This window comes from Phoca vitulina, unplaced genomic scaffold (assembly GCF_004348235.1).
Source record: "Phoca vitulina isolate PV1807 unplaced genomic scaffold, GSC_HSeal_1.0 scaffold26, whole genome shotgun sequence".
Classification (NCBI taxonomy): domain Eukaryota; kingdom Metazoa; phylum Chordata; class Mammalia; order Carnivora; family Phocidae; genus Phoca; species Phoca vitulina.
In genome coordinates this window covers 9,925,974-9,940,520 of record NW_022589729.1, presented here as the reverse complement: position 1 = coordinate 9,940,520, position 14,547 = coordinate 9,925,974, and the positions used below count along the sequence as shown (strand labels likewise).

The 14,547-nt window shown below is 38.6% G+C and overlaps 2 protein-coding genes across 3 annotated transcripts in view; one reads left to right on the top strand and one right to left on the bottom strand.

Moving 5' to 3' along the window:
• The window catches only part of KCTD3 (potassium channel tetramerization domain containing 3), a 50,130-nt gene extending 39,892 nt beyond the window's left edge, over positions 1 to 10,238 (top strand). The window contains exons 14-18 of one of the 2 annotated variants that reach the window (XM_032422171.1): positions 1,399 to 1,554; positions 3,150 to 3,246; positions 6,250 to 6,434; positions 6,521 to 6,653; positions 7,449 to 10,238. In XM_032422171.1, the coding sequence (XP_032278062.1) occupies positions 1,399 to 1,554; positions 3,150 to 3,246; positions 6,250 to 6,434; positions 6,521 to 6,653; positions 7,449 to 8,007 (1,130 nt within the window). In that variant the 3' untranslated portion in view covers positions 8,008 to 10,238. Of the gene's footprint in view, positions 1 to 1,398; positions 1,555 to 3,149; positions 3,247 to 6,249; positions 6,435 to 6,514; positions 6,654 to 7,448 lie in introns of both variants that reach the window. The other variant, XM_032422170.1, reaches the window with a different exon arrangement.
• A 788-nt stretch (positions 10,239 to 11,026) lies between these two features.
• The window catches only part of USH2A (usherin), a 682,897-nt gene continuing 679,376 nt past the window's right edge, over positions 11,027 to 14,547 (bottom strand). The window contains exons 70-71 of the mRNA XM_032422367.1: positions 11,257 to 11,478; positions 11,027 to 11,116 (exon numbers count right to left, since the gene is read on the bottom strand). Coding sequence (XP_032278258.1) covers positions 11,027 to 11,116; positions 11,257 to 11,478 — 312 coding nt within the window. The remainder of the gene's footprint in view (positions 11,117 to 11,256; positions 11,479 to 14,547) is intronic.

Here is a 14,547-nt window from a genome sequence, read left to right as displayed (position 1 = left end):
AAGTGTTTAAGGTATTTTCTTTTCTCTTTAAGGTATTTTTCTGAATCCTAGTAAGCTTAATAGTGAAATCAGGAAATTATTTTCCATGAAGCTGATTAAACAGCGAAGAACTAAATGTCTCCTTTTTCACCAGAAACCGGCATCCTGAGACATGAGAATTTTGTTACATAAGTAAACACCTGTATACTTTGAATTTTTATTGCTATTTGTTAAAATTAAATTTCTAAAGTTTTGTTTAAAATTTGCAACTATGGCAATTTACCCAGTAGGAAAGGTGTGTGTTGAAGAAAGTTTGGATACTTTCTTAGTATTTACTGGTGAGTTCATAGCTCATTGCTAATAATAGCACATTCTCTGGAATCCAAATAAGTTGCACTTTTCCATTAAAAAGGAATGCCACAAAAGTACATTTTTTTTTTTTTTTCAAAAGTACATTTTTTAAATAAGGCATGCCACAAAAGTACATTTTTTTACATTAATAATACCAGTTGGTTTATATTTTCTTTTTCTTTTTTTTTTTTAAAGATTTTTATTTATTTATTTGACAGAGACAGAGACACAGCGAGAGAGGGAACACAAGCAGGGGGAGTGGGAGAGGGAGAAGCAGGCTTCCCGCTGAGCAGGGAGCCTGATGCGGGACTCGATCCCAGGACCCTGGGATCATGACCTGAGCCAAAGGCAGACGCTTAACGACTGAGCCACCCAGGCGCCCAGTTTATATTTTCTAAAGGAGTAGTTACTCAGATGAAAAAACAACAGAGGTGGGGTACTTGTTAGATATCTCAATATATATCCACTTAAAATTATTTACATTAAAAAAGAAGCTAGTTGTTTCTTAAATGCAGACTCTCTTAGTTTACATAAAAATAGTTCTTAACTTTATTTTAATTTTCCCTAATATAACTAGGAATGGGTGATACAAGCTTTTTGCCAAGTGTAATTTGTACCAGTAAATTTTCAATAACTCCTGATCTAGGTTGTTTAATATTTAACATAAGCAGTTCCAGTGGTTGAAAAAAATAAACTAGGCAACTCATTTACTATGTAGTTTAGCCACAGAATAGAATAATATTCAGCATCTTTTCTCTTGCATACACTTTTTTTTTTTTTTTCACCTTTTTTACATTTATATTCTACAGGCTACTTTTATAAGGACCCATGGATTTACTTACATATCTTATATTTGTAGTAAGGTAAACTGTAATCAGTTCTTTCAGTTTTGTTGGCCAGGTACAGATTAAGCATAATTATAGGATAAGTATGTCATTTGCCACTCAAAATATGCTGTGATCTATTTAAGATAGATCATAGTTAAAAAGTTAAAATGTGTTTATAAAAGTGATTTTGTTGGTGCTTTTATAATCTATATTTAACAACTTTTTTTGTTTTCTTTCCTAGTGTGTGCAGATAATAATCATGTCCGGACATGGACAGTAACACGATTCAGAGGAATGATCTCTACTCAGCCAGGTTCTACTCCGTTAGCGTCGTTCAAGATACTGTCTCTGGAGGAGACAGAAAGTCATGGAAGCTATTCCTCTGGAAACGACATAGGTGGGTGAGATAATTTGGGGGCATTTTCAAATACTTTATGGGCAACCCAGAAGTAGTATGTTAACTGTAGTAGAAACCTAAAACTGACTCTCAGATATAAAATTTTTCACTTTAATTTTGAAACTCATTTAAAACAAATTCAATGTGTTTCTTACTTAGTTCTATAAATTCAGATTACAGCATTTTTTGTTTAAAAAGTTGAGAGCAAAGTTTTCATCTATTTATCATTTCCTTATTTAAATGATATCTCCAAATGCTAACCACTTTAGTTTATAATTAAAAGCTGTGATAGCTGTGCACATTTGACACTTGAAATTTTTTTTCCTCTTATTGCTGATAATCTGAAAATAAAATTTGAAGCTAGAAAAGGGCCGGCACTTGTCTTGACGACATCATAATGGCTTTCAGGAAATGATATATCACAAGGCTATGATTTCAGCAAAAAGTATATGAAGTTGGTGTGATTTGTCCCTCGTGACACCGTATGACACATGTGCATATGGATTCTCTCTCTCTCACACACACACATGCACGGTCTTCACAGAGACAGATCATTTTCCCACATCTTGGGTGTGAACTCCAGTTCCATTAGGCAAGACCTGTGAGATCTTCGGTTCACTAATCTCTTGATGCCTTACTTTTCTCATCTATAAAATGAAGATAATAATAGTGTATCCCTTATGTGGTTGTCATGATGATTAAAATGAGTTACTTGCAAAGCACTTACTGTGGCACATAGTAAGATAGTGTAGGTATTTGCTAGCTAATAAAGATGTTGTTCCATTTATTAATTAGGTATGATTCATGTAAGGTAAAATTATGTCATACATCACATACTTTTGGTGAATAATGAGTTGGTATTATTTTAGCTAATGAGTATGATAATGAGAATTACTAGAATTTTATGTTTAAGTTTTCCCTGAAACACTTTTTTTTTATGTTGTTCAGAATCTTTCTAAAATACATGAGCTATTTACCTGCCTTGCCAAGTACAATCAAGTAAAAATAATTGAATCTTTTTTTTTTTTTAATTGAAAACCTTGCAGGATGCAACAGGCTTTTGATTAAAATTAATGAAGTTGTACTTTATTTCTTTAAGAGAAATAAATATATATAAATAAATATATAATATATATAAATAAATATGTGGCCTTACAAAAAGAAAAATCTGTAATACATAATTTTACTTATATATCCTTTTTCTGAAGTTATAAGAAACCGAGCACATTCTCAAAGATAAACGATGTAGAGCCTATATTTTAACAGGTCTCATTCTAGTACTCTTACTTAATGTATAGTCTTATGCAAATTAATGCTGTCAGCTTTAATGGCCTTAGTGCATAAAATATAACTTGAAATATTAATGTATTTTTAAAAAAGGTTTAATGCCAGTTGGAGTACTTGCAGTCCTTCATTCTGTGTCTGATGTGGACATGGAATGCACAATACAGTGCATATCACTATAGTCATAGAGTGATAGCATGAAAAAATCCTTTTTTTCCCCCCTTTGGTATTGATATTAACGTTCCTTTTGTTCAATGAAACCGACTGAATTTCAGTTAACTTGTTTTGACGTTGTCTGTGTTCTGACCAAGGGCCTTTTGGAGAGCGAGATGATCAACAGGTGTTTATCCAGAAGGTTGTTCCCATCACCAACAAACTGTTTGTAAGACTCTCATCGACTGGGAAAAGGTAAGACTTCACTGTAGAGGTGTTTATATTCAGAAGTCACTTTTGTCTTAAGGAACGTGTTAAATAATTTGGCATACTGATGAAAGAGTACTACCAGAAACGAATTGTTGAAAAAAGAAATCTAGTCATTATCTTGTGATTGTTTTAGCTTAAGATTAAGACAGAGTATTTAGGCCTTATCCTCTAGCATTTATTTTAGATTTTCACTGATGCTGTGGACAGTTAAGAAGGACAAGTGAGAGATCAGGAAGCCATGAATTTGATGGCAGACAGCTGAACTAAATTCTAATTTTGGTACTTGCTCTTACTAGCTATATAAATTCAACTTGTTACTTTGTTTCTCTGAGCCCCCAGTTGCTTTATAAAATAAAGTTCACCTACCTTGGCAGGATGTCATAAGATAGAATGAGTTAAAAACATGAAATATCTTGCGTGGTCCCTGACACTAACAGATGCACAATAGAATTTATTTTCCCCTTCCTTTTCCATTTGAGTGAAATTTGACTTCTTTTAAATTATTACATATAGCTTCAAACAGATTGAGTTGTACATTTCTCTTCTTTAAAAGCATAAGATCTTTTGCATGCAAGCAAGTGAAAAAGGTAGAATTCCTATTAGTAGTCATTAAGAAGGTTATGGATTTTCATATTAATGTCACAAATGCTACTGATATTGTTAGCCTTCAGCGTTTGGTCTCTGATATTTTAATGAATAATCTCTTGGAGATATATTTTCTCTCCATCAAAGTCCATTGCATGTAGTCATCAGCAGTTGTTACTTGATCCCAGAAAATGATTTTTATATACTAAACTATCTTTTTGTCACCTTGTTTTTTTTAAAGAAAATGTGTTAGAAGCCTGTAATGTAGTTAGAAGTTAAATTATTATCTTGAGAAATGTTATAAATCATTGTGATTTATTGTGTTCTCTGCATATTCAGTGAAGATGCTGCCAAACCTTTATTAAAACTGCTGCATAACGTCCTCTAACGATGTAGTATTTCATATCCTTGTTCAATTCTAGTGTCCTCCCTCTTCTGATACTTTAAAGATTTATTTACTTACTTTAGAGAGAGAGATCAAGCAGGAGTGGGGCGGGGCAGAGGGAGAGGGAGAGAGAAACCCAAGCAGACTCTGCACTGGAGTGTGGAGCTGACACGGGACTCGATCACGACCCTGAGACCAGGCCCGAGCCTAAGCCAAGAGTCGCAAGCTCAGCCGACGGTGCCACCCAGGCCCCCCCTCTTCTATCACTTGAAACAGTAGCAGTGTGTTATAATCAATTATAATCTCTGCATAACAAAACAAATTTCATAATTTTTACATTACAATTCCAGTGGAAAAGGTATGTTTATAAAAATAATCCGAAATACTTCATAGAATTAAATAGGAAATCAACCCTTTAGGAAGCTAATGTGAAGCAAAGGTTTTGTTTAAAGACAGTTCAGACAGTTCAGATTCTTAATAGTGAGAAGTAAAATGAAATCAGGTTTTATTGAAAGTGGGCAGGGAGCAAACCTTGTCAACATTTTAAAGGAAGCAGTAATTCTAAGGAATCTAGCCCATAGGAAAAACAAAAAGCAAAATCATGTTTGTTTTCAAGCACATAGGTTTATAGTGTTTCATTTTAGTTTATTTTATTTTAAATGTAAACAGTAATCTAGATTTAAAAATATTTTATGTCAATTTACAGGTGTTATTAAAAATAAATATAATTCACTATATTAAGAAAAATTGTGATCATCTTGATAAACACAGAAAAAACATTGATAGTTCACCCATTTATGATTTTTAAAAAAGGAATCTGAGTGCTTAAAAGGACAGATTTTTTAAATCTGAAAATAATACTTATAAAAACAATTACAGTAAACTTTATACTCAATGGTGAAATATTGAAAATTTTCCCTTAGATTAGGAGTGAGACTAGGATAGCCTCTATCACTGTATGTGGGCATCCAGTAGTTAACCCCTCTCCCCTGTCATCACTTTTTGCCCTGCCTGCTAGGAAGCTCAGCTGCTTCATATTCTATTTTTATGTTTCTTACATTGATAAGGATTGTATTTCCCCTTCCTCCTTTACTTTTTGACCTTGCATTTGCCTGGTACTAATTGTTCTTAATTTTTTTTTTTTATAAGCCCCATCTGTTTTGAAGTAGTCTGGGAGAAATAATTCAATCAAGTGCAATTCAGTCAACTCTTAAATGACTGGCAAATCATTTGCTGACATTATTCCTTGGTTTCCTCGTTTGTCAGATGTGGATAATTGTTCTTAGGTTCTTTTATCCTTTATGAAAATCAATGAAATAGTTATAAAAATGCTTCAGAAAAGTTAAGAATATTATCCTAATGGAGGATGCTACTTAGACTTCTCCATACAACTATACATTTTTTTCTGGTTTCAGACTTATAATTTGCACATAAATTTTATTTTATTTAAAGATTTTCTTTATTTATGTATTTGACAGAGAGAGAGAGACCGCGAGAGAGGGAACACAAGCAGGGGGAGGGTCAGAGGGAGAAGTAGGCTTCCCGCTGAGCAGGGAGCCTGATGCGGGGCTCGATCCCAGGATGCTGGGCTCATGACCTGAGCCAAAGACAGCCACTTCACTAAGCCACCCAGGTGTCCCTGCACATAAATTTTAATGACTTCTCAAGGTCTTCTAGTTTCATGCCTAGTTGCTTTGTTTCTTTCTGCCATTTTAGTTTTATAACTTCCTTTTAAAGAATTACTCAATTCCCATCAAGGTTCTTTCTGTTTTTCTTTTAAGGTTGACTTAAATTATTTGCATTATTTCAGTTATTTAAATTATTGTTTTATAAGCGCCTTTTCTACACACTCAAACAAGTCTTGAATTTTATTTCTGTCGACTTGCCTTGAACATTTTAAATGTCTTACATATATAATGTCTTCATAAGGAAGCAATTGATTTCAAAAATCTGACTTACAAAGTGTTAGTTGTTGCCCATGATTTACAGCTATATATATATACGACTATCTTTTGCAGGATCTGTGAGATCCAGGCTGTTGACTGCACAACAATATCGTCATTCACCGTGAGAGAATGTGAGGGGTCGAGCAGGATGGGCTCCCGGCCCCGGCGCTACTTGTTCACGGGCCACACGAACGGCAGCATCCAGATGTGGGACCTGACCACCGCCATGGATATGGTGAACAAAAGCGAGGAGAAGGGTAGGTTCCGTGCGGGCAGCTGTTGGGCACAGGGTGAGCTTTTGACAGAAGTGGTGGTAATGAGGGTGTGTTTCCCGAAGACGCAGGCGGTCCCACTGAGGAGGAGCTGCTCAAATTACTGGATCAGTGCGATCTGAGCACGTCTCGCTGTGCGACTCCTAACATCAGTCCGGCCACTTCCGTGCTTCAGCACGGCCGTCTCCGCGAATCCAGTTCGAGGTGGGTGCCAGGGTTGGGTATTGTATCAGAAGTTCAACTGATTGCTTTTGGGAAAATTGGCTGAGCTGCCATAGTCACATGGTTGTTGAAAGCCATGTTGTTCAAGGTACATTTTTCATTCAGACTTCATGTTGGTACTCAGTTTTTAAAAAAATTTTGCTAAATTTCTCATCCTCAAGCATATCTGATTCTTTTCATAGAAGAACATATTTTCCCTTTAATACTTGTGAATCGCTGCCAATCTGGATGCCTATTATGCGATCAAGAGTTCATTCAAAGGAAATTAGAAAAACCACATGTCACCTTGGACAGTATGTGGAACTTTTGTCCCTATTGCCTTAGGGGCATATTAATCAAAGTGATTACATCATCTGTCTCATCTTACATTTAGTTATTATGTACTTTTAATACAGTGGCATAGTATATCTTCTAGTTCCCACATTTTTAAAAATTCCAAAATTTGAGCTGAGGACCAAATACTAAATTATACTAGTTCCGCATTGGTTTTAAAGGCTTTTTTCCCCCTTCGCTTTTTTCAGCTATTCAGGAATCCAGCTGGACTGAATATATGTGTGGTGTTATTTGCACTGGTAATTTGATACACATAGACCTATGCACCCACTAATACATAATATATAGAGTACTTACTAAGTAAATTTTTGTATATAGAAATAAGGATATATCATTCTTTAATATTTAAATAATGTCTTTTCATTGGTAGTTAATTAATGAGATGTGCCCCTGAAAAATCCCAGAAAGAAATCTGAACTATAATTTTTAAAAACTCTGTTTCAGCCTTCAGCTCCAGCACCATGAAACCATCCATGAAGCAGCTACTTACGGTTCCATGAGGCCTTACAGAGAGAGTCCCTTGTTAGCAAGAGCAAGGAGGACTGAGAGCTTTCACAGTTATAGGGACTTCCAGACTATTAATTTGAACAGAAATGTAGAAAGAGCTGTCCCTGAAAATGGTAACGTGGGTCCAATACAAGCTGAAGTAAAGCGGGGAACAGGGGAATGTAATGTATCGGAGAGAAAGTCTCCTGGAACAGAAATAAAAAGTTTGAGAGAATCAGATAGTGGATTGGAAGTGCATAAGATAGCTGAAGGTCTAGAATCCAAGAAGAGGTCCTCAGAAGAAGAAAATGATAATAGAGTGGAGTTACGGAAGAAAGGGGGATTTGAAGGAGGAGGATTCCTTGGAAGAAAGAAAGTTCCCTATCTGGCATCATCCCCGAGTACTTCTGACGGAGGAACGGACTCACCCGGTACTGCATCCCCGTCTCCTACGAAGACCACTCCATCTCCTCGGCATAAAAAAAGCGATTCTTCAGGTCAAGAATACAGCTTGTGAAAACTCACCAAAATAAATAGTTGTTTTGTTAATTTAGATGAAAGTTCAAAACTTTACTGGATTTCAGTACATTAGCTTTTACACCAAAACTTTACAAATTAAAACTGGAGTTCATTCAGTATCTTTTTAACAGAATTACCTGGAGTAAGGAGATAAAATAATTCTATCTCTTTGGACCTTTTGGAAAGTTTTTTTAGTTTTACAAGCACATTTAACAGATCATTTGTAAAGCAAGAGTCCATTTCAATGTTCAGCTACTCTCTGGGTTTTGGAAGCAATGTACCAAGTCTTCATAAGATGGTGCCCACTGTAGATGAGCATCCCTGAGGGCAGGGGACCAACAGATTGCCTTCCTAATCTTGATTATGCTTGAGATTTGTCTTTCATTGTTACGTGAAGCGAATCACATTAAATCTCTTTGGATAGTCTCCCAACACTTATTGTGATTGCCATGTGTTTACCAGATACTTAATGAGGTGCTATGTTTGTGAAAAAATATCATCTAATTCAGAAACACTATTGATGTTGAACACCACATTACACTGTGTAGTAGGCAGTCCCTTCAGGTATTTTTCTTAAATCGTGGGTCATTTTCTGATTCTCATTTTTGGAGTTCTTAAATCTTAGCAAGCATCACCAATATTAAATACCCAAAGTCCATTTAAACTTTCTTTAAAGTTGGAGCAATTATCTGTGTTTGAACAGATGAAGTAAAAATGATAATCAAGGTTAGAGCTGTGAGTGCCCAGAAGGGAAACCGTACTAGTTGTCGGTCTGCCTTGTTTGATTTAGGGGCCGTGTGTTTCCCGCCCAACTATTAATAATGAAAATAATTAAGTCAGAATGTGGCCATTTTATTAAGCTTCTGAGACTGCAGTTCTCAACTTTTGGTTAAAGGTTTTGGCTGCTATACAAATGTTATTTTAAAATATATTTTGAATTATGAGAACAAAAATTTTTTTACCTTTTTTTTTCATTTAATTGGAATAATTGTCAAGTTTCTGCACATAGGGCAATTGTAAATTTAAAGCATTAAGCATTTACTGGTGAATAATGTATATATTCCCCTTCCAAGAAATATAAGTGAGTGAAATTGAAATAAATTCTTTAAAGTTTACTATATTGCTAGTGGTTTCACAACACCTCTCTTGTATTTATTTATCAATGAAGTCTAATAAAAATGATTAAGACTATGTGTTCTTGGTTATTTAAGGAGTAGTTATGCTGTTTGAGGTACACCTTCAAAGTACACCTCGTTGGTTCGAGTCTCCTTCCCACGGTCAGAAGGGGGGAGGGCAGAGGGAGACCGGAACACGGCACGAAGGCTGACTTACATTCTCACCGAGAGGAAGAGTCCGGCAAAACCTCACTGCCATATTGCTAAGGATTTGTCATTCTCTCTGGAGCCTTCTTTCTCCTTATCACAGTTATGTAAAAGGTGAGTGGGCAAGTAAGAAAATGAACGAAAAAAATGTATTTAACCAGCCTTTTCCAAGAGTAAAAGGCCATGGGGGAGGCAGGGGTGGAGGAGACTATTACATAGTAAAATCCCATAAAAAGGCAACTCACTCTACCACAGGTTGCAGTCTACTACGAGTCAGATCTTTTATTTCGCTCACTCCAAGAGTTTGAACCTTGATGCTCAGACAGGGGTTTGAGTCTAGCTGCCATTTTGGCACCTTGAGCAGATGATCCTTGCCAGGCCTAAGCATTTTCCTTCTGCCTACCTCATTAGGTATTTTTGTGACCGAAAAAAAGAAAACAAACTTGAGCTGAATCTGTATACTTCGTGTTTGATGAAAAACAAGAACAGAATTAGAATTCTCACGATGAAGAGAGTGTTTCAACTAATTCTGTACTTGAAAGCAGTTGTCAGAAGTACTGTCGTACCTGTTGGATAGGTATTGCCCCCCCCATTTCATAGATGCAATCACTGAGGAGAAATAACTTAGCCAGCCCCAAGGCTTGTCAGCTACTGAGCCAACTTTGGAACCCATGTCTGCCTGTTTTGGGAGCCTGTGGTCTTGTTCCTGGCTTTCTCGTCAAGGCTGAGAACATGACATTGACCTCAGCATACGCACAGGAAACTGCCGGGGCCTCCCTCCAGACCTGCCAAGTTCGAATCTGGTGGGTGGGACCCACACTTTGAAAAAAAGCGCCACCGTTGATCCTAATGGACACCGATGGTTGAGAGATTATCCAGAACATCCCATTTTCTTAAATGGGCTTACCTTTATCATCATTATTTATGTGTAAATTGTAAATCTAACTCAGAGCTATTAGTGTGTTTTCATAAATCAAACTTGGTTTACATTGAACAATTAAGCAAACCATCTTGAGATGAATTTACATGATATTTGTGCATTGGAAATAAACTACTCATGTGACATAATTAAGTTCCTTATCACTGAATTATTCCATCTGGCCTATGTTTTATTTACAGGTTGTTCAAGAAGAATTATATTGATGCCAGCATGATTTTTAGATCAGCATCAGGTACGCTGACAGATTGATATTTAGGTTTTCCATTTAGTGGAAATGACAACAGATCATCTATAAATACAATTTTTAATAGAGCTTATAAAAGCATAGTTACGCACTCTTACCAAACAGCTGATATTAGGAATAACAGGAGTTCCGAAGCTGGGAATATGGCGTCTGCAAGTGGTCAGACCTGTGTCAGGAGATTTAGAACCAACTTAAAGGGATTCGTAGAGACCTGCTCTTCGTTTGCTCAGTCCGGGAGGAGTGGTGCGCCCGATCGTTCAGCCCATGGGCGCCTCCCGGTTGCAAAATAAGAATTTCCATACTGATAGTATCCCTTATTTCAGACCACCAGAAAAACAGAGCTCTATTAAGGAGGAACAATTTCAAAAACAAGCCTTGTTTTTTTAAAAAAGGATTACAGAATAAGAAGCAATGCTTTTTAGCATGTATGGTGTGTCCAGTCAGTGACAACCCGGTGGGGAGGGGGTAAGGAGCAGGTCTTGCAGCTTTTTGTCTTGCAAGTTTCCATCCTTTACAAGTGGGTGTCGGTGAACGTGGTATGCTCTTTAGTCACAGAGCTGAAGCCCTTGATGGCGTTCATCAGGTCCTCTTCATCCACATACTGAAAAATAAGCCAATCGTCATTGATTAGGACATTCACTGTCAATAGTGTTTGCCATTGATTGATAGTCTATCAGTTTAATATAAAAAGTACTCAGTAAGTATTTTGTTAAAGGCTGACATCGTACGCTCAAAACTCACCAATCCACTCTCATGGCCCATGATGGTTTCCCACAGCGATTCATTGATCAAGACTTTCTTGTCTTGAATGTCCATGAGTTGGCTGACACTGCGGGGGAGAGAGCCTTGGGAACAGGTTTGGCTTATTTGGCTCTGACTTGGGATCCGAAGTACGGATATGCTCCGGTTGCTCCTAATACTGATGGGTGTCCCGGACCGGGGAATTTTGGTATCAGCTAATCCCTGAAAAGAAAGTTGCTGTTGGTGATTAGAATCTGAAGAAAATGGGTTTGAAATAGGACAGAAAACTGTGTGTCACACATTGTCAATGAAGGAACACACCATATCCTACTACAGAACAGCTCATCTGGAATACTGTGGCCCCTGGTTTCTTGGTAAGGGTGAGATGATAAAGTAATAGTCATATTAGACACCCAGTGTTCTTAGCACCTAGGGAGTTCAAGCCCTAGTGCTTTGGCTGTTGTTCCCTGTAGATAAGAGCTTGCTGCTTTGCGAAGTGGTGGGGTGAAGGAGATAGAGGTTGGGTTAACAAAGTTATCCCTTCATGAGTGTCACCACAGAGCCTGTGTCTTGAGTTCAATGCTTTCCCAGAGCAAAGTTAATAATGGTCTCTCATGGTTGCCAAGTGAACACGGTTGTATTATATTTTAAAATTCCTGGATTTGTGTAAGGAAATGGACTCTTCCCACCCTCTCTTCTCATTCATATTGTTCTATTCATTATGAAATTCAGCCTTCAAAATAAATCAGGTCCTGTATTAATATCAGAAAGACAAAGGCACTATATGATTAGAACCTAGAATGTGCCATAAGAAAATCTAGCTGCTCCAAATATCTGAGGTTTGATTTAGATGGTCCAATCAACGAAATGTTCCTGCTTTTCATTGTGCAGTCAACACATCATGCAAAAGATCATGCATTCGTGCAGCACACAGAGGTACCTCAAAGTGCATGGTGTAACTTTTTAGGGTAACATTGCTTGACACATCAGATATATCGGCCACAGAGTCAAACTGAGAACAAATGGGGAGGCAACAGTTAGTGTTTGGAACAAACAAAATGACCATAAAACAAATTCTTTGTTTCTCCAATGATAGCATAATCATATAATCATTCTGAGCTGCATCTCAGGGTGTGTGTGTGTGTGTGTGTGTGTGTGTTGCAGGGATAGCCGTCATCCACCTACCCAAGTCAAAAGAAAGTCAATCTGAGACACTGAGCAGGTGAATCCCACTTGATCCTGTTCAGAATCTTAGCCATTGAATCTGGAGCCCATGGACACCAACAATGGCTCTTTATTTTGCTCTATTAATGCAAAGTCTACTCTCCTTCGTCTGACTAACCTTCACTAATATTCTTCCAACTTTGTGAAAATGGTTTACTTTCAAAAAAAAAAATTTTTTTTTTTTTAAAGCATCAGAAGAAGGCTTGCAAGTACATGTTATTACCTGGGTAGGATTAATTTAGGATTTCAGTGGGCTCCGGAATACTGCCCAGGGTCCTGGGGCACTCCAGATTTCACTTCTGCTAACCCTCCAGGACCTGTGACTAACACCCTCAATGCTGCAGATGAGCCAGTTTGGGGAGCCAGAGCCTCTGGCAGCCTGCCAGTCCCCACCAGCGCTTCCCCTCCTCACACCTCCCCTGGCCACTCAGCAAAAGTGAACCAGTTGTGTACCACTCGGCTTTTCCCCAATGGTAAGCGGTATATGGGAGGAGGATGTTTCAATTCTTTTGTCTGCTCATCCCAGTTAAAGTCTATGTCTGGCCCCAGAGGCAGCTTGGTCTTGTTTTGCAGAGACTCTAAGGGCTAATCAGCAGCCCCCACCTGTTTTGTTTTGTCTTGTTAATAAATATATGTTTGGTCTTCAGTCCCATGTCTGGCACAGGGCTTCTGAAACCCTCAGCATTTCTTAAGTGAGGAGAGCCACAAAGGTGTCTTTTGTTATGTTAATGAGTGACTTTGGGCACCACCTAAGGCTGGTTGTCAGGAGAGCCAACCCGTGATTAGATGGCTGGGAATTTCAGTCCCGCCTCAACATACCCCCAACCCCTCACCTCTGGGGAGGGGAGAGAGACTGGAGGTTGGATCGGTAGCCAATGGCCAATGATTTAATCAATCACACCTAAGTGATAAAGCCTCCATTTTAAGGTTCTAAGAGCTTCTGGGTTGGTGAACACGTGGAGGTTCTGGGATTGGCGAGCTCAGCAGGGTGTGGGAGCTCAGCACCATTTCCCCATGCGTCGCCCTATGCATCTCTTCCATCTGGCTTTTCCTGAGTTCTATCCTTTTGTAATAAACTGGTAATCCAGTAAGTAAAATGTTTTTCTGAGTTCTGTGAGCTGCTCTTGCAAACTAATTGAACCCAAGGAGGGGCCACTGCAAACTCCAATCTGTAGCTCGTCTGTCAGAAGCCAGGTGACAACCTGGACTTATGATTGGTGTCTGAAGTTGGGGGGCGGGGACAGTCTTGGAGACCTGAACCCTTAGCTTGTAAAATCTGATGCCATCTCTTGGTAGATAGAGTCAGAATTGAATTGTAGGACACCCAGCTGGTGTCCAAGATTGCTTCTTGTGGAAGAACTCCCCCACACGGTGGAAGTGGTAATCAGAGTTTTAGCTGCACAGCTGGCCACGAGCTCAACCTTTGTGCAAACTGGAAAAAAAGTGATTTCTCAGGCAGATGCAGCCCTTTGGACGCACGGCTTGGAAAGGACTGGTGCCTGGTGGGAATTAGAGTCTGCAGCCTCTCCTCCTCCAGGTAGACACACCAGAGTGCACCTTCAAATTCAGTCACCTTTTACCCCGTCAATGAGTGCTCTGGGCCACGATCCCCCTGCACTACCACACGTGTGGCCTCACCCCCAAGACCTTTGCCTGACCTCCTATCTTAGGAGCAGGTGGTTGGGAGCTATGAGGAGCCCCTCATCCCCAGGCCCCACCAATCCCCAGGCCCCACTCAAAAACAATGGAATCAGAGTTTCTGGGATAAGGCCCAGGCAATGGCGTTTTTAAAAACTTCCCAGGTATCTTTGTCCCTTTGAGCTGCTGTAACAGAATCCCATAGACTGGGTAGCTTATAAACAACTGAAATTATTTCTCAAGTTCTGGAGGCTGGGCAGTCCAAGCTCAAGGTGCTAGCAAATGGAGTGTCTGGTAGGTGCCTGCTTCCTGGTTCACAGACGGGGGTCTTCTTGTCTTCTTGCTGTGTCCTCACATGGAGGAAGGGACAAGAAAGCTCTCTAGTGGTCTCTTTCATAAGGTCACTATTAGCCTTCCTTGGATCCCATA